Here is a 20,697-nt window from a genome sequence, read left to right on the forward strand (position 1 = left end):
CGTGCTGCCCTCAGATGAGCAGCAGTAAGTCAGAAACACCACCATCTCTTGCTCTAAAATTGAGGTATGTAATATCCTAACTGTCGGCCCTCAATTAAATTCCATCGGTTGGAAAATTGAGCTGGCCAGACGGTGGATAACTGGTGGGGCCAGCTGCTGGCCTGTCTCACCTGGGGTTTGTGATGAGGAAGGTGGCGAGGTCCTGGTGGGGAGACCCAAGCTTCCCTTCTGGCCTTCTGGTCTCACAAGTCAGAACAAGGTTGTTTTTTTGGGTCTCTTCTGGCCCTGGTTCTCTTTGGTACTGGGTACTGGCAGGAAGACACTGCCACTTACAGTCACCTAGTGAAAATTACAGTTGGATTCCGTTGATATATTTTTTAAGTCTATCTTCACCCATACTTTTCTTCCCCTTGGGGTATAATGGGGAAGTGGTGAAAGTTTCCCCCAGCTGATTATCAGTCTGTCGAACTGCATTGTAAGTGCTCCTTCTGTGCCCAACAAGTCCAGAGGTTGGACTTGAACCCGGAGCTTCTGATCCAGGGGCACTACCACTCTGCCACGGGACCTACATCCAGTGATATTGGAAAAAGAAACACACCAGCTTTTGGTGGGTGTCCTGGCAGCTTGCTCAGGAAAACAGAAAAATCTGGACCCGCTGCCACTAGGCAGCTCCAGGACAAGTAAACAACATGTGCAATTTTAACAACCGATCCATCTGCCACTGGATAGTTATGGGTAAGGTCATTCCCAATGTACTCGGGAGCAGAGGGGAAAGTTGAAAAGGAAGTTCAAAGGAAAAATAATACAAAAGATAGTAGCTAACTTGCACCTGGATTAGCAAAAAATCCATGATTAAAATGTACATCCACGAGGCACAATCTGATGTGTACTCTGGGTGCTAGTATTGATACAAAGGAAAACAGTCCTCAGATGTTTAAACCGCTGCCTTCAGTGTTACATGATGTTGTCTTGCTTAGTCATGTACCACCTCCCGAGATTAATTGCCACTTGTGAAACAGTGGCCTCTGTCTCTTTGTCCGAAATGTATTATGACTTTCAGTTTTAAGTGGCAAGTAGTCTTGATCAAGGTCATTAGTGTTTGGTAGCTTTCTCAGACTGATTTACGTTGCTGATCTTTGCTGTATCTTTGGCATTTAACCAGTTCACAAGAATAATGTGAAAAATTAAATGCATCACGCTAATACAATACATGTTTAAATTAGGGCTAAGTCCCCTCTGTCAGGTTGACATTTTGAATATGGAAGACGTGCCAATTTTCAAACACACTCCCCATCACTTGATTTTACACCTTTCAAATATTGCTTCATATTGAAATGTATGAAACTATTTCATTCTTCTCCCAGGAAAGTATTATTGATGTATTTTGTTCTCCAGTACGGATGAGCAGAAAGGAGCCAGTGCTGGGATGTGGAATAACATTTCAAATATTGTCCGTCTCAAATCCTCCCAGATCAGATAGAGCACAGCCAATAGTAGACTGAAGCTTCTTATATTCAACACATCCAACAATGTGTCCAAGTGCCAACCTCTTGCGCTCCTGATGTTTTTTGAAAATATCTCTGCCACTACCAGCCTTTATGGTTGTGATTGCTACTCAGAGGCAGTTTTCCTCTGCCCGAACAACATTTAAGTTGGGGGTCCTTCTGCCAACAGACTTTCATAGCAGTGGTTGGAACTTAATTCAACCTCCAGTTAGTTCTCAGTGGGGAAATGGCTGAATGCTAACCCACAGTGCCACACAGGATCAGAATGATTTCTGTGTTTTGTTTTGATATGAGAAGCATTATACCAAACAAAACGTTAAGCAACAATTAGAGCATCAAATTGCATCACAAAATGTATCAAATATATCTGAACACAAAATTAATTCACAACAGAAATTAAACACGAAACAGCCAGAAAACAAAGCTTTCGTGAATAGTCGTATCGTTGAAGGGCTAAAGCAACATGCCCTCTTCCTCTACAGGAGTAGGTTTTTGGCTCTCAAAATCTATACTAAGCTGTTCACAGCAATAATCAAATCACAGCGTATCGTGGAATTAAATGTAGCATTTGAAGTTTAAGTATACTATTAATCTCCATACTTATATAAAAGTGACATATTAACACGCAGATGTTTGTGTAGCTAATGCTGTACATTATAATTATCACTATTATATTAAAAGGCAAAATGTGTTTGATTCCAACAATAACTTCCTCACCAATTTTTCATTGTCACTTACTTATGTAATTGTTTATATGACATGGCAATAATATCTGCTGCATGATTCATAAAATTTACACGTGGAAAGACTGACAGTAATAAGGATAAGCATCATAATGACAGCACTTCTACTTTCTGGAGTATTCGAAGGAGTTTACTTCCTCTGTATTAAATCAGACCAGGAATCGATCTTGACTTTCATTGTAAAAAGAAATGACCATGAATTTTTATCAGATAAAACATAGAAAAGATTTTGAGTGACGCCAAATAATCACATCTAAAAATTCAGAGCAAATAGCCATGGTATCACCGTGCATTGAGAGTTTGCAAATAGGGTCACTCTGCACCCATTGAGCTTTATTGGCTCTCGGTCAATCAAAGCTTGATTTTGAAATTCTCATCAGTTTCCAAATCCATGGCCTCCACCTCACCCTCAACACACCCATTCTTATAATCTCCTGCAACCCTGCAACTCTCGGAGGTTTCTGTGCTTCACAATTCTGGCCTTTTGTGCATCGCCAATTTTAATTGCTGCAGCGTGAGTGGCCAGGTCGTCATTTGTCCAGGCCTCAAGTGAGAGAATACCCTCCCGACACCTCTCCGCCTCTCTACCTCGTGTTCCTCCTTTTAGTCACTTCTTAATACCTAGCTCTTTGCTTTTGATCATCTGACCTAATATCTCATCTGGCTCGGCAGCAGAATTGTTTCATAACTCTCCTGTGAAGCATTTTGTGGCGTTTTATTAGGTTGAAGGGCTTTATAATCATAATCTATATTAGTGTCACAAGTACGCTTACATTAACACTGCAATGAAGTTACTGTGAAAACCCCCTGATGTGTTGGGTGTTCTGGATCCGTGGAACACATACAGGACACCAACACTTAAAATAGTGCACCATTATTTTATTAAGTTAGAAAGTGTTGAACATACTTTCACTGTGGGTTAACACGATGTTAGATTAAACTAAAGACCTATGCCTGTCCTAACCAGTCTATGCACTCAGCACATGGTGAAGAACTGTGCTGTATGCTGTAAGCTCTGTCCTTGTAGGAGGCTGCATCCCGAATCAGCGGGAACTCTGATGCCCCCTGTCTTTATAGTGAGTGTGCTCTGACTGGTGATTGGCTGCGGTGTATGTGTTGATTGGTCTTGCTGTGTGTCCATCAGTGTGTGTGTATCTGCACCATGATATACTGGTGTATATCATGCCACCCCCTAGTCGCCACACTTCGACGCCTGTTCGGGTACACTGAGGGGAGAATTCAGAATGTCCAATTCACCGAACAAGCACATCTTTCGGGATTTGTGGGAGGAAACCGGAGCACCCGGAGTAAGCCCACGCAGGCTTGCAGGGGAGAACCTGCAGGCTCTGCACAGACAGTGACCCAAGCCGGGAATCGAACCCAGGTCCCTGACGCTGTGAAGCAACAGTGCCAACCACCGTGCTACCATGCCACCCTTGAAATATAAGTGGTTACTGGTGGAATTAAAGTTAGTAATACAATGTAAGACGATTATACATTAGTTTATATGGCAATTGAATCCATCGTTCTAAGAGTGAATTTCACTCGAATCATTTACAGTATTTGGGGATATTTGCATCCTTTGGCTCTCGCCATGTTCTAGTGAAGCTTGGTGCTAGCTTCCAGTTGGGCAGTTTGCAGCCCTCAATACTCAACGTTGAGTTTGGCATCTTTAAATTCTGGCCTTTCTCCTCCATCTTAAACCCCCCTTTCCTCTAGGCCATCTGCCTTTTGTTCTGAAAGTTGCCACTTTCTATTGCAGTTCCTTCTGCTCCAACGTCCTCCCTCCTTTCAGTTCCGACGAAGGGTCAAAGACTCTGAACGTTAACTTGGTTTCTGTCCTGATAGATGCTGCCAGACCTGCTGAGCTGTTCCAGGTGCTCCGTTCTTGTTTCAGATTCCAGCATCTCAGTTTTTCGCTTTGTTGCAACATATGTATTTTTTTTGCTCTGTAAAGTGAAAAGAAAATAATTTTCTGGAACAGTCATAACAAGTCACTGTGCGTTACACTCAGGCAGTGTTGGTTACATTTTTCTTTGCTTGTGAGATGATTCACCCACTTTGTGGGCGGAGGTAATTCATGTTGATTTTTCCGTTGACCCTTTATAGTGGGCCCGCCCTTTGGCAGTGTGATGTACGAGTTTGTGGGAAAAACAGCTCCCTTCCTCATCCTGGCCGCGCTGGCACTTCTAGATGGAGGTAAGTGAGGGAAAAGATGACAATCATCTGGCATTCAAAATTGATTTAAACAGAATAATGATTCTTGCCTGTTTCAGCCCTACAGCTGTTTATTCTCCAGCCATCCAAAGCACAGCCAGAAGTAAGTATTGCTCTCCAGATTATTTTAACAGTGACAAAGTGTGCTTTGTTTGCCATTTTAGCACTTAACGTTTTAGAACTGACATATATCTTGGTTCACCCACTGTTGTATTTTTTCTTCAGTGTCTATTGTTTGATCTTTTCTAGAGCCAGAAGGGGAGCTCCCTGTTTGCACTTTTACGTGATCCTTATATATTGGTTGCTGCAGGTACTGCACTTAGTTTAAGGTTTGGAATTATTTTTAATACGTTTTACAAGTATCAATCCCATGTCCAGATGGTATTTCCAGAATAAAGACAAATGTACAACAGTGCTACTACACACCAGCATCTTACATTGTGCCATGAAATTAGTCTCTCACCAATGCCCACGTTGGGCAAATAAACATCGATCTCAAAGGGGGAAATGGAGTAGATAGAATGGATTTAAGGGGAAGCGCAGTTGCAATGTCTTCCACAACTAGTTGAGATTCAGAAGCGAAGAGGTTAGACAATGAGATTTCCAAAGGTTGGGGCAAAATAGCCAGGGAAGTTGGTAATGATGGGGCAAAAGGGACAGGGGGTAAAGTCATGTGCCCTTCCCCATGGCTGGAGTGACAAAGGAGGCATTTAGTTAGGTGGGGACCCTGCCACCAACCGGCCTCTACCCCAATTAAGTCCGTGGTGGGATGGCCCAGGGATGGATTATCTGTCCCACTGCCAGTTAAGGTCCCACCAAGATGGCAATTAATGCCCAAATAAGGGCCTCATCCCATCAGTGCTGGTATTAACCTGGTGGCAGGTGAGGAGGAGAATGGTGTTCACCATGCATGGAGCACAACCAGTAAATCCTGCCTGGTTTTCCTGCAAGATTCCGGGCGGTCTGAGGCATTGGGTGGCTGTTGTACCAGCTGCAGCTACCTCGTTGGTGGTGCTGTTGAGTAGAGGCCTCTGATTGGTTGACAGCTCTTGGCAGACAGGACTTATGTCCCCAAGCTACGTCCCAGCCCGAAGGCCCACTGCTGGCCTCTCAAGTGCCCGAGTAGAACAGGATGCGTTGAGCCCTCTCAAAATGAGGCCACTGGCTCTGTAGCTGACGGGCGAGATCTCTGGGAGAGGCCACCCAGGAATGGGCCAGTTGAGGCCGTGTTACCTCAAGATTAAATCCCAAATCAACATTGACTGAAATTCCAAAATTTGATGAACATCCTTTCAATAATCACATAAAAATGCAGACCACACATTCAATTACAAATCCGGATAACTCTTCCAAGTTCTCCATTTTGCACCACCTACCTCTTGTGTCAACCTGGGTGTTGTCCATCTCCTTGCCTATCGAAGGGCCCAGTGGTTGCCATGTCTCCACCTGTGGCATTTCGTTGGTACAAATAATTGGCGACCTTCCCTTTACAAAAGAGAATGTGTTTTGAAAATGAATTTCACTCGGGAGATCAGCAGACATTCTCCTGTGATAATGCAGCTATGCAGCAATTGTTTAACTTTCCAATCTATGTTCAGGAAGTGCATTAAGGATCAATGGAATATTGGGAAGAGGATAGTTGATTGGTTGGACCTACTGAGGTCTCACAGAAACAATGAAAAAAGGAGCAGAAAGAGGCTATTCGGTCCATCGAGCCTACTCTGCCATTTATTATGATCATGGCTGATCATCCAACTCAGTAACCTGTTCCTGCCTTGCCCCATATCCTTTGATCCCTTTTGCCCAAGTGTTATATCTCGCTGCTTCTATAATGTTTTGGCCTCAACCGCTTTCTGGTGGTGCCAACTACTATCTAGGTGAAGGACTTTCTCCTCATCTCTGTCCTAAATGGTCTACCCCATATACTCAGACTGTGACCCCCTAGTTATCGACAGCTCCACCATCAGGAACATCCTTCTTGCATCTACCCTGTCTAGTCCTGTTAGAATTTTATAGGTTTCTATGAGATCCCCCCTCATTCTTCTGAACTCCAGTGAATACAACCCTAACTGACTCAATCCCTCCTTATACATCAGTCCTGCCACCCCAGGAATCCGTCTGGTAAACCTTCTCTGCACTCCCTCTACTGCACGAACATCCTTCCTCAGATAAGGAGACCAAAATTACACACAATGTTGCAGGCATGTACTAACCAAGGCCCTGTATAATTGCAGCAAGACATCCCTGTTCATGTACTCGAATCCTCTCGCAATGAAGGCCAGCAGACAATTTGCCTTCTTTACCGCCTGGTGCACCTGCATGCTTACCTCCAGCGACTGGTGTACAAGGACACCCAAGTTTTGTTGCACATTCCCCTCTCCTAATATATGGCCTTTCAGATAATAGTCTGCCTTCCTGTTTTTGCTACGAAGTGGGTAACCTCACATTTATTCAAATTATACTGCATCTGCCATTCATTTGCTCACTCACTCAACTTGTCCAAATCATATTGAAGGATCTCAGCATCCTCCTCACAGCTCACCCTCCCACCCAGCTTTGTGTCATCTGCAAATTTGGAGATATTACATTTTGTTCCCTCATCTAAATTATTAATATATAGTGAATAGTTGGGGTCCCAGCACCAATTCCTGCGGTACCCCACCAGTCACTGCCTGCCATTTGAAAAAAGACACAATTATTCCTACTCTTTGTTTTCTGTCTGCCAACCAGTTTTCTATCCATCTCAGTACACTACCTCTAATCCCATGTGCTTTAATTTTACACACCAATCTCTTATGTGGGACTTTGTCAAAAGCCTTCTGAAAGTCTAAATAAACCACATGCATTTGCTCCCCCTCATTTACTCTATTAGTTGCATCCTCAAAGAATTCCAATGGATTTGTCAAGCATGATTTCACCTTCATAAATCCATGCTGACTCTGTCCGATACTGCCACTGTTTTCCAAGTGCTCTGCTATAAAATCTTTGATAATGGATACTAGAATTTTCCTACCACTGATATCAGGCTTACTGGTCTATAATTCTGTTTTCACTTTTTAAATAGTGGGGTTAGATTAGCTACTCTCTAATCTGTAGGAACTGTTCCAGAGTCTATAGAATCCTGGAAGCTGACCAAAGATGCATCCACTATTTTTAGAGCCACTTTAAGTACTCTGTGATGTAATTATCGGGCACTGGGGATTTATCAGCCTTCTATACCATCAATTTCCCCAACACCATTTCTCTACTAATATTGATCTCCTTCAGTTCCTCCCTCTCACTAAACCCTGTGTTCCCCAACATTTCTAGTATCTTGTTTGTGTCCTCCTTTGTGAGGACACAACCAAAGTATATATTTAGTTGCTCAGCCATTTTTTTGACCACTATTCTTTGACCCCTAGTCCCTGGTTTCTGACTGTAAGGGACCTAAATTTGTCTTCACCAATCTTTTTCTCTTCACATAATGTTACCTGCAAGCTTACTCTTGTACTCTATTTTCCCCTTCTTAATCAATCTCTTGATCCTCTTTTGCTGAACTCTAAACTGCTCCCAATCCTCAGGTCAGTTGTTTGTCTTGGCCAATTTGTATGCTCCTCCTTGGATCTAATACTATCTCTAATTTCCCTTGTATGCCATGGTTTGGCCACCTTTCCCGTTTTACTTTTGCACCAAACAGGAATAAACAATTGTTGCAGTTCACCCGTGTGCTCCTTGAATGTTTGCCATTGCCTATCCCCCATCATCCCTTTAAGTAACATTTCCCAACCTATTATAGCTAACTCATGCCTCATAGCGTTGTAGTTTCCTTTATTAAGATTCAGGGCCCTAGTCTTAGAATCGACTATGTAACTCTCCATCTTGATGAAAAATGTTATCATATTATGGTCGCTCATCCCTAAGGAGCCTCGCACAATTAGATTGTCAATGATTCTTTTCTCATTACACAATACCCAGTTTTGGATGTTCTGTTCTCTAGTTTGTTCCTCAATGTAGTGGTCCAGTAAACCATCCCGTGTACACTCCAAGAATTCCTCCTCTACGGTATTGTGACTAATTTGATTTGCCCAATCTATATGCAGATTAAAATCACCCATAATTACAGGTGCTCCTTTATTGCATTCATCACTAATTTCCTGTTTAATGCCATTCCCAATATCACCACTACAGCTTGGGGTCTATATACAACCTCCACTAATGTTTTTTGCCCCTTGGTGTTTCTCAGCTCTATGATTACAGAATCCACATTGTAATGCATATCAATTGCATCATTCATCTTTTCATTTACACTATGTGGTTAATGATCATGCTTCTAGCATCATTTCAGGACCTCAACAGGGAGTTCAACAAGAACACTACCAACTTGCATTTACATAGTCTCTTTAAGGTGGATAATGTTTCCAATGCTGATCGTAGATGAGTAAACAGACAATGTTGTACTTTGAGCAAAGGAGGACATATTGCGAGGGGAGTCAAGTTTCAAGGAGATTATTGAAGGAAGGGAGAAAGATGGAGGGGTTTAAGGAGGGAATTCCAGAATAAGGAGCATAGACAGCTGGAGATACAACTACAATGCTAGGTGAAGCAAGGAAAGAATACACAACAGGCTGAGGAGTAGATATTCTGGGTAGGTTATAGAATTGGAGGAATTTACAGAGATAGGGATGGATGAGGCCATAAAGAAATTTAAACTTGAAAATTAGAATTTTAACCTTGAGGTGCTGGAGGACTAGGATTTTTATAGGTGAACAAGGATTGGGGTGATATTAGAATGGGACTTCCTGCATGAAGGGATAGATACGATGGATTTTTGGATGCGCTGATGTTTAAGGAGCATGAGACTCAAGAGTACATTTATCAACTTGAGCTACCCACATCAGTAGTGAAAGTCTCAGTTTGCAGTATAAATTGGCCTTGGTCTTGCTGCCTGCACTTGTCACTCACCGGCTGCTGGTTTCGGTAGCTGTGGTGCATAAGTGCAGCCAGTTAGTCTTGAAGATTTGACGTTAATCACAGGAGAATATAACACCGAGAAGATAGAAGGACGTGGCATAGGTGATGTTCTCACATTAACAAATGCAAGCAACTTATCAAATAATTTATTGCATTTATTCAGGCTTTGCATCTAAGGTGGTTCTATCATCTCCTTTTGTGCAATCATTGATTCGAGCTTGGTAAACAGTGATGCAAACTATCAATGCGTCCGGTATTTCATTAAACTTGTTGAAAATTGAACAGGCTTGTTTGCTTAAGTGTTTAACCTTTCAACAATAAATATTAAAAAGCACAGGAATAGAAGCATTTCATGTAATTATACCCACCGCTTGATTTGACAGTGTTCCCTTCTGACAATCTTTCCTTTGTTGGAACTGCTCCTGGTAAAGGGTACATTTTTCTCAAGTCCTATCTTATTAAATTCATTCTGTGCATGCGACCATCTCTACCCATGTCCTTATATTTGAGCATTAATAATTGCTGGTCATTGTTAATAATTTGGTTCTTTTATTTTAATAAGGAGCCATATGCTTTGCTAATATGGGCATTGCAATGCTCGAACCAGCCTTGCCCATTTGGATGATGGAAACCATGTGTTCCCCGAAATGGCAACTGGGTAAATATAAATTTGATACTACTTTCTTATTTGAAATTGTCAGTAACTATTCGAGAATCATCTGGTCATCATGCTCAGCTACATTGTTAATGCTTCTTGAATGTTGCTCTGGTGAGTGTTATTAACATATCTATGAATAAAGGAAAATACTTGCATTTATATAGTGCCCATCATGGCCACAGGATGTCTCAAAGTTCTTTACAATCAATGAAGTACTTTAAGTGCAGTCACAGTTGTAATGAAGGAAAAGCCGCAGCCAATCGTGCACAGCAAGCTCCCACAAACCGTAATGTGCTAATGACCCTATAATCTATTTTTGCAACGTTGATTCAAGGAATAGATATCGACTCGGACACCGGGTTTAACTCCCCTGCTATTCTTCAAACTAGTGCCCATGGGATTTTTGTTATATCCCTCTGACTGAGCAGATAAGGCATTGCCTTAGAATCTCATACAAAAGACATCCCCTCGGCTGTGCGATTCTCCCTCAAATGGAGCATCAGACATTTGTGTGCTCAAGTCCTGGAATCAGACCTGAAGCCTCAAGTCTGATTCAGAGGCAAGAGCATTATCAAGAATTGAGCCATGGCTGGGACACTGCAGTCTAGTCTACTCAGAGAATGGGTTCATGTTTTGACCGGATATATCCACCAGAGGGAGCCTTCATTAATATACTCCTCAGACCTATTACCACATCGAGAAATGAGGGCAATTATTCTTCCCGCAGAAGTTACCTCAAATTTCAGAACTGTCCCGATTTTTGATGTGCCTTCAATCGCATTGGTTACTTCTAAACTGTCACCTTTGAACAGATTTGAATTTTTAGCATTTAGTCAGACAATTGGCTGACACTAAACTTTAATTTCCCATATATAAAGTAACATTCATGCTGCTAATTCATTGCACAGGGTTTTAAATGTTCAACAGCTAACCAAACAAGAAAGTATTCGTGCTAATACTGATTAATGTTAAGTAAACATGAAGCTCAGCAAGTAGTACACTTTTTCAAATAAATTTTATACAAAAGCAACTGGATAAAGAAAAAAACGATTTTCCAACAATGGTATCATTATACAAATATTATTCTTGTTCTTCTGTTATTCTAGCCAAGCCTTCAATAGGAAATTAGAACTGTTTATTCATACTGCAGCATTTTATTATCTCTACAGTTATCAATACCTGCTTCTTGCAGATTGTGATTTCATTACATTTGAGTGACATTAACGCCGATAAGCTTTATTTCGGTTTTTAGGCATTGCTTTTGTTCCAGCAAGTATCTCGTATCTAATTGGAACTAACATCTTTGGTATCCTTGCACACAGAATGGGCAGGTAGGAAATTACCCTGTGAACCATCTATTGAGCATGTAGGTCTCGCAATCTGTGCAATGGACTTTGATGACTTTAATAATAAAAACAGATCAAAAGATATCCAGTGGTTCCTGTCATAAACCATATTTAATAATCGAATACCCTATGTGTCTGCTTGCTCAGGAAATGAAATCACGTGGATTTGTTTTATGAAAGAAAATGTATAAACTTGGCCATCAGACTAAGCTATCTCTCAGACAGCAGCCATATTAAGGGAAAGCCTGCTTCTGAATATGAAAGCACTTGAGTGGTTATCATCAGCAAATCCGTCCAATACTCACCAGTTCTCATCTCTTCCTCAGGTGGCTGTGTTCCCTCCTTGGGATGATAATCGTTGGAATAAGCATTATTTGTGTAAGTTTAACAATATCAAATTGGGGTTATCAAATGACTTGCTGGAATGAAGTCAGTTTGAATCACCTTTCACTAAATGTGGCACATTTTAATTCCTGAAATGCATTAATGGCTTTTAAATTTAATCAAGCTTCTCCAATTAACTGCTGGGACCTGATCTTGTGTTTTTGCTGCAGACCATGGTCCAAAATACATTACAAATAACAACTTGGGCATATTTTCATTCTTTTGAACGCGAATGCATGGATTTAATGATGAATGAGTTTCCTCTACATTGCATTCCACAATTTATGGAAAATTATTTTATATATAAATTTATATTCTTAAAAAGAACGTAATGAATAATGCTTATTAAATACATGCAGACAATCGTTATTTTTGACACATACATTCATTAGCATGGAATTAGATTTCGCAGTCAGCGACAAAGTAGTTGCTGCTGACCTTCAAGAAAGCTGTCCATCTCTGTGACACAGAGTCCCCCTTTCCCAAGGTCAGTTCGAATCTGCCACCAAATCACAGGGCTTTCCAGGTGTCCAGCAACAGTGATGTCATTAAGCAGAATAAGCAGCCAATGAAATTGAAAAATTCTCACAGACAGGAAATCAGAAAGTAAAGGCCACTGAAATCCTTCACCTTTAATGTTTAATTTCACAGCTAGTGAAAGAAGTGATTGAGACATAGACAAGGGATTAAGGAAGAAGCTAAAATATCCAAATTTTAAAAATTGTAGATTAGACCCATGTTTTTAGTGTTCATTAAAGATGTTAGAATTGGTGAATGGGACACAAAATAGGATAACAAATAAAGTTATGGATAATGTTTCCTCTGGAACAGGGGAAGAGTAGTTAGAATTGTAAAATATAAAAGTGGTACTGAAATGGAACGGAAATATTCACAAACGAAATTGCATCAAAATTGAGAATTCAGATTAAATTATTTTACAACACAATTAACATATCTGTTTCATTAATTACAGGTACCGCTTGCCAAAAATATATATGGACTCATTGTACCAAATTTTGGAGTTGGTTTTGCCATAGGTGAGCAAAGACGATGATATCTTAACTAAAGGGCAACATGCAGAACACCATCTTGTGAGAGAGGATATTGTCTGAAATATAGATCAGCCCCAATCACCAATTAACGAGCACAAGTAAAAAAACACATCATGTTCACTTGAAGTGGCATTGTTTGCATTTAAATGCAAAAGTAACAGTAAAGAAGACTATCAAGTCCCCTAATTCTATGTTTGCAAGGAGCAATGTTGCAGTTGAGCTTGTATCAAATGAATTATGAACTTCAGTGCCAGGGTGATGTTATATTACAAGCATGGGCCTTAGATCAGTCCCTATAGGGTGCAATGTGTATATGTGGCAGCATCATTTCAACAGACTAACATTAAAATTACAATTGGCAAATTTTGCAAATTACTCGAGGGAGAGAAGGGTTTAAGTGAGAAACCAAGGTGAGGCCGATCTGTACAAAAGAACATGCAACCATGTCAAATGGTTTTTTAGAAGCATTAAAAGGTTATAGCACAAAAGGAGGCTATTCGGCCCATCTTGTCCATGCCAGCCCGAGGATACCCAGGTGCCATTTCTAATCTCACCTTCCTGCACCTGGTCCATAGCCCTGTATCTTACAGCTTTTAAGGTGCAGATCCAGGTACTTTTAAAAAGAGTTTAAGGTCTATGCCTCCACCGCCAACTCGGGCAGCGAATTCCAGACTTCTACTGCCCTCTGCATAAAAAACGTTCTTCCTCATGTCCCCTCTACACCTTCTGCCACTTATCTTGAATCTACATCCCCTGGTTCTAGAATTCTCCACCAAGGGAAACTATTTAATCCTGTCCATCCTATCACTTCCCCATATAATTTTGGAACACCTCAATAAGTCACCCCTTAGACCTCTTTGTTCGAAGGAAAATAATCCCAACCTATCCAATCTCTCCTCGTAGCTACACCTTTCTGGCAACATACCTTTTCTGCACTCTCTTCAGAGCAATTATGTCCTTCCTGTAATGTGGTGATCAGAATTGCACATAATACTCCAGTTGTGGCCTCACCAATGTTTTATACAATTCCAACATTATATCATTACTTTTACTTTTATATTCTATATCTCTGCCAATGAAGGAGAGTTCCATATGCTTTCTTTCCAGCCTTGTGTACTTGAACTGCTACCTTTAGGGACCTGTGTACTTGTACGCCAAGATCTTTCACTTCATCTACCCCTCTTAGTATATTCCCATTTATTGTGTACTCACTAATTGCATGATCTCGCACTTCTCTGTGTTAAATCCTATCTGCCACTTTGTCGCCCAGTCCACTAACCCATCTATATAGTTTTGGAGATTATAGCTAACCTCTATACTGTCTACCACTCGGACAAACTTTGTGTCATCTGCAAATTTCCCAATCATGCCCCTCACGTTCAAGTCAAAATCATTAATATACAACACAAACAATAAATGTCCCAACATCGAGCCCTGTGGAACACCACTTGAAACAACTTTCCATTTGTAAGGGCAGCCATTGACCATCACCCATTGTTGCCTGTTACTAAGCCAACTTTATATCCAGTTTGCCACATTGCCCTGTAACACATGGGCTTTTTCTTTTTTGATCAATCTGCCATGCGGGACCTTGTCAAACGCCTTCCTAATATCCATGTGCACAACATCCACTGCACTACCTTCATCGACCCTTCTTCTCACTTCCTCAAAGAATTCAAACAAATTTATGAGGCAAGACCTTCCTTTAACAAATCTATGTTGACTATCCCTGACTAGTCCATGCCTTCGTGACAATTAATCCTATCTCTCAGGATTGATTCTGCTAATTTCCCCACCACCGTAGCAAGACTAATTGGCTTAGAACTGTTTGGCATTTCCTTTGATCTCTTTTTAAACAATGGAACCACGTTTACATTTCTCCAGTCCTCTGGTACCTCCCCTGTATCTGGTGAGGATTGGAAAATACATCCTCAGAGCATCTGCTACCTCCTCCCTGACCTCCATCAGTATCCTTGGAAACAATCCATCTGGCCCTGCCGAATTATCAACTTTCAAGGATTCCAACCCTTTGAGTACTTTTTCTCTCTTTGCTTATCCCATCCAATATCTCATAGTGTTCCTCCTAGACTACTATATCGGCATCATCCATTTCCTTTGTAAACACGGGGACAAAATAATTATTTTAAACCCTTCCCACAGCCTCTGCATCTACGCACAATTTCCTTCTTCGTCTCTGATAGGTCCTACTCTTTCCTTAACTAACCTTTTACCTTTAATATATTGGTAAAATATTTTTGGATTTTCTTTAACTTTACTTGCTAATCTTTTTTGATGGCCTCTTTTTGATTTCCTTATTTACTTTTTTTACTTCATCCCCACGCTTCCTATACTCATCTAGGCTACCTGCAGTGCTTAGTTCTTTGTGCCTATCGTGAGCTTTCTTTTTCGGTTTGATATTCTCCTGTGCTCCTCTAGGCAACTAGGTTTGGCAGAACCACTCTTATTCTTGGGGGGGACATGTCTACTTTATACATTTAGGTTGTGCTTTTTAAGTGCTTCCCACTGGTTTTCCAGACTTATCCTCTAGAAGTGTCATCCAGTCCACCTCAGCCAAGTCCCTTCTCACTCTTGCAAAATTTGCCTTCCCCCAGTTTAACATTTTTACTGCTGCTTTATCTCTGTCCTTTTCCATGGCAATTCTGAATCTAACTGAATTGTGAATACTATTCCCGATATGGTCGGCAGCTTCACTTCACTCACTTGTCCTTCTTCCTTCCCCAAGATTAGAATTGCATCTCCTCTCGTTGGGTTTGTCACTAATTGGTTTTCTGTTCCTAAAAATGCTTTGTCTACTGCATCAACTCCTTAACGCGACAGGATGTACATTTCTCATTATGCCATAGAAACTCAATTTGAGGAAATGTTATTAATTATATGACCTAAGGTTTCAATATCATCTGCGAAAGTGAATTGAAACCCCAAGTCTCATAGATAAAAAGACAATGTTCCAAGTTACTGCATCATATAGTTTCAACTTTTTACACACTTTTTCTATTCAGTCTTACTCTTGCCTAGGACAGTAAGGTTGTTTAACAAAATAAGTGAATATAATTTTAAACATTGGTTAAGTGAGCAATGTTAATAAAGCTGTATAATTTGAATCATCGGGAACTAATTCATCATAGCATAAAACTTCTACCATTCAAGACATAAAATATACATCAACGTAAGTATTAGTATTACGCATCTGAATTTTGACTCCACATTTAAAAATAATAAACTCCCAATTTTAAAAAAAAACTTGGCACACCCCTAAATTTAAATTAAAAAACAGCAAATGCTGAAAATACTCAGCAGATCAGGCTGCATCTGTGGGCAGTGAAAGAGTTAACATTTTAGGTTGTTGATCTTTTGTCAAACTTATTCTTGATCATCAAGTAGACAGATGGGTACTTGATTGTAAATCCGAAGTATGAAATTTTCAGCACATTAATATGTATTTTAATTTAATTTTAATCACCTTGTCTTTTTTTTAAATGCGTTGAATCACTGGTGTGTTTGTTACTTATGGTCAAGTTGCCTTTCTGGAACTGTCATCTCTAATCAATGTATTAATCCTTTTAGGAATGGTAGATTCTTCTATGATGCCTATTATGGGTTACCTAGTGGACTTGCGTCACGTCTCTGTGTACGGAAGTGTTTACGCAATTGCAGATGTGGCATTTTGCATGGGGTTTGCATTGGGTAAGTGTATACAACATTGTTGGGAATCAAAAAAAAAGAGTAATAGCTTGCTTGTAAGGTAACACATCAAATAGCTTGCATTAGTGTAGCATTTCAAAGTCCTTAATGTCTTGTATTATACTTGAATGTTGTTAATTGAACACTAGATGGCCCTAGAAGGGAGCAAGCCTATTGTAGCAATTGCACTCCAGGGTCTTTTTCTTGAATGTTACATCCAGAGAGAATGTTCTGGAAGGCCTGAAATAAAAGCAGCAATTACATTGTCACACACCAGTTGAAGGTTTATCGGACATCCTAATACTTCCCAGCAAATGAGGTACTTTTGAAGTGTAGTCACTGTTTCAGAAGCAAATGCTGCAGCCAATTCCTGCACAGGATTCAGCAATGAAGTAAATTATTAAGTATTCTGTTTTAGTGGTGGTTGAAGGATCACTATTAACCAAATATCACTCACTTGATGCAAAGCAAGCTTGCTCGACAATGTTACAATAGAGATGGGATTCCATATTCCTAAAAGCATACATATCCACATTGAGCAGTTAGTTGGAAGTTCATACTCAGACTCGATGTTTATTGTGTGACTTTAAAAGTTATTGTTAGGAATCTCACAGGAACACCTTGCACCAATCATTTTTAAATTCATTTACGGGATGTGGGCGTCGCTGGGTAGGCCAGCATTTATTGCCCATCCCTAGTTGCCCTTCAGAAGGGGTGGTGAGTTGCCTTCTTCAACCGCTGAAGTCCATGAGGTGTAGGTACATCCACTGTGCTGTTAGGGAGGGAATACCATGATTTTGCCCCAGTGACAGTGAAAGAACGGCGATATATTTCCCAAGTCAGGGTGGTGTGTGACTTGGAGGGGAACTTCCAGGTGGTGGGGTTCCCAGGTATCTGCTGCACGTGTCCTTCTAGAAGGTCGTGGGTTTGGTTTGAAAGGTGTGTTGAAGGAATCTTGGCGAGTTGCATCTTGTAGATGGTACACACGGCTGCCACTGTTCGTCGGTGGTGGAGGGTTTGAATGTTTGTGGATGGGGGAGCAATGAAGCTGGCTGCTTTGTCCTGGATGGTGTCGAACGTCTTGAGTGTTGTTGGAGCTGCACTCATCCAGGCAAGTGGAGAGTATTCCATTACACTCCTGACTTGTGCTTGTAGATGGTGGACGGGCTTTGGGAGGTCAGTTACTTGCCATAAGATTCCTAGCCTTTGACCTGCCCTGGTAGCCACAGCATTTAAACAAAAATGTTTTAAAAGAGTACCCAATTTTTTTTTCCAATTAAAGGGCAATTTAGCGTGGCTAATCCACCTGCCCTGTGCATCTTTGGCTTGTGGGGGTGAGACCCTCGCAGACACGGGGAGAATGTGTAAACTCCACACCGACAGTGACCCGGGCCAGGATCGAACCCGGATCCTCAGTGCCGAAAGGCAGCAGTGCTAACCACTGCGCCACCGTGCTGCCCTGATAGCCACAGTATTAACATGGCTAGTCCAGTTCAGTTCCTGATCAATGGTAACCCTCAGGATGTTGATTGTGGGGGATTCAGCAATGGTAATGCCATTGAATGTCAAGAGGCGGTAATGAAATCCTCTCTTGTAGGAGGTGGTCATTGCCTGGCACTTGGTCAGCACTCACGTTTATGTTGTATCCATAAGGCACAGAATTCATATGGCGCAGGAGGCCATTTGGCCCATCATGTCTGCACTGGCTCTCCAAGTGGACATCATGACTTAGTGCCACCCTCCTGCCTTTTCCCCACACCCTGCATATGCTGACAAGTCTGAAATGTTCAAATAATTGCTGAGTATGTGGGAGATGTTGGGGGAAGAGAATATCAATGAATCAAACCAAACATATAGACCACGATTCTCCGTTCCCCGCCATTGCAAACAGGAATCCTGATCGGGTGAAGAATGAGGCGTCCTCCGAAAACCGGGTTCGGTGCCCTTTGACAATTTCTGCAGCCCCGCCTGCCGGCCTTGGGTGCTACCCAACCTGCGCCAGCGGGATCACAGAAATCAATGTTTACCATGCATACACATGTAATTAACTGACTGGAAGCCCGAAGCCCAAGTCTCCTCCCCCACCGTGATGCTCCGACCTCCACATTGGAAACTCCACTGGGGGAGGTTTGGAGAGAGGTTGGGCAAGCACACCCCTGCTGCAGTGGAGCCCAGAGGGGGTCAAGACACCAATAAAGTGCCCCCCCCTGCTGCTGTCAGGCTGCAGAGGTGGGGGGTGGGGGTCCCCCAAGGGTCCTAGGAGTTAGCTCCTCACCACATCCAAAGCAGCTAAGTGGTTTCTGCTTTGAGAAGAGGAAGTGAAACCACTTAGCTCCTTTTGAGGTGGAGAGCAGCTGTCAATCATAGCAAGAGTGTTCAGAAACATTGTGGTTAGTATCAAAGTAGGGTACTTGAGATGCATTCAAATGTGAAGGGAAAGATAAATAAACAATCAACCAAGCACTGTGTCAGCACTCATAACAGCTGCTGCTTTAAAGTCTTTTGTCTGAGGTGGCAAGATGGCACAGTGGTTAGTACTGCTGCCTCACAGCTCCAGGTACCCGGGTTCAATGCTGACCTTATTACTGACTGTGTGGAGTTTGCACTTTCTCTCCTGGTCTGCGTGGGTTTTCTCCGGGTGCTCCAGTCTCCTCCCACAGCCCAAAGATGTGCAGGTTTGGTGGATTGGCAATGCTAAATTGTCCTTTAGGTGTCCAAAGGTTAGATGGTGTTGCTGGGTTACCGGGGTAGGGTGGAGGCGTGGGCTTAAGTAGAGTGCTCTTTCAAGGGCCGGTGTAGACTCAGTGGGCCGAATGGCCCCCTTGTGCACTCCAAATGTTATGACAGGGAAAGTGATCCTACTTTTGACTCTTCACTGGACTGATGTTCAGCTGCCAAGGAGAGGTGTCTGATAGGGGGGGCATCAATTGGGGGCTTGGCTCACCCTCATGCGTGCGTGCTATTGGGGTGGAGGAGGCGACCCATCATTCCCCTTGGGGGGGGGGGGGGAGGGAGAGAATGCCCCTTCTTCTCTGGGAGAGGTGGGGGGGGGGGGCGATTAGCATTGTGACGGGGATGTCGGCCTGCCACCGGACCTCGGGATCAGGCCCACTCAAAATGGTGGCCCGCTAGCAGGATTCCGATGGGATCCAGCGAGTCTCGACAATGCATATATTCGCATGGTTAAGGAGTGAGACCCGCACCTGGGCCCTGCTCCCAGCACCACTGGAGACCAGTCCCGATTCCCTGATGGCTCCAGAATGGAGAATCCAGGCCATGGTATCCAATATCTAGGGCGAGATTCTCCGGCCCCCCCGCCGGGTCGGAGAATCGCCGGGGGCTGGCGTGAATCCCACCCCCGCCGGTTGCCAAATTCTCCACCACCGGATATTCGGCGGGGGCGGGAATCGTGCCGCGCCGGTTGGCGGGCCACCCCCCGCGATTCTCCGGCCCGGATGGGCCGAAGTCCCGCCTCTAAAATGCCTGCCCCGCCGGCGTAGATTAAACCACCTACCTTACCGGCGGGACAAGGCGGCGCGGGCGTTCTCCGGGGTCCTGGGGGGGGGGGGGGGGGCGCGCGAGGCGATCTGGCCCCCACGGTGGCCTGTCCTGCGATCGGGGCCCACCGATCCGCGGGCAGGCCTGTGCAGTGGGGGCACTCTTTCCCTTCCCCACGGTCTCCACCATGGCGGAGGCAGAAGAGACTCCCTCCACTGCGCATGCGCGGGAATGCCGTCAGCGGCCGCTGACGCTCCCGCGCATGCGCCACCCGGAGATGTCATTTCTGCGCCAGCTGGCGGGGCACCAAAGGCCTTTTCCGCCAGCTGGCGGCGCGGAAATTCGTCCGGCGCCGGCCTAGCCCCTTAAGGTTGGGGCTCGGCCCCCAAAGATGCGGAGCATTCCGCACCTTTGGGGCGGCGCGATGCCCGACTGATTTGCGCTGTTTTGGGCGCCAGTCGGCGGACATCGCGCTGTTTCCGGAGAATTTCGCCCCTGGTTTCCTGTCTTTGGCCAAGATCCAATTGCTCAAATCTGACCAATAACTGTACAATTTCCCAATCCTCATTAGATTAGCCTACCTACTGCAAAGCAGCAAGAATGTGATTTAAACCTATGCTAGAACTCTGCATAGAGTTTTTT

The 20,697-nt window shown here is 43.0% G+C and overlaps 1 protein-coding gene across 1 annotated transcript in view; it reads left to right on the forward strand.

Moving 5' to 3' along the window:
- slc18a2 (solute carrier family 18 member 2) overlaps positions 1-20,697 on the forward strand; it is a 52,885-nt gene that overhangs the window by 18,022 nt on the left and 14,166 nt on the right. The window contains exons 7-14 of the mRNA XM_072479484.1: positions 4,358-4,447; positions 4,525-4,568; positions 4,715-4,775; positions 9,978-10,073; positions 11,326-11,404; positions 11,746-11,797; positions 12,777-12,840; positions 16,441-16,560. Coding sequence (XP_072335585.1) covers positions 4,358-4,447; positions 4,525-4,568; positions 4,715-4,775; positions 9,978-10,073; positions 11,326-11,404; positions 11,746-11,797; positions 12,777-12,840; positions 16,441-16,560 — 606 coding nt within the window. The remainder of the gene's footprint in view (positions 1-4,357; positions 4,448-4,524; positions 4,569-4,714; positions 4,776-9,977; positions 10,074-11,325; positions 11,405-11,745; positions 11,798-12,776; positions 12,841-16,440; positions 16,561-20,697) is intronic.

The sequence above is a fragment of the Scyliorhinus torazame genome, chromosome 16 (genome assembly GCF_047496885.1).
Source record: "Scyliorhinus torazame isolate Kashiwa2021f chromosome 16, sScyTor2.1, whole genome shotgun sequence".
Lineage (NCBI taxonomy): Eukaryota > Metazoa > Chordata > Chondrichthyes > Carcharhiniformes > Scyliorhinidae > Scyliorhinus > Scyliorhinus torazame.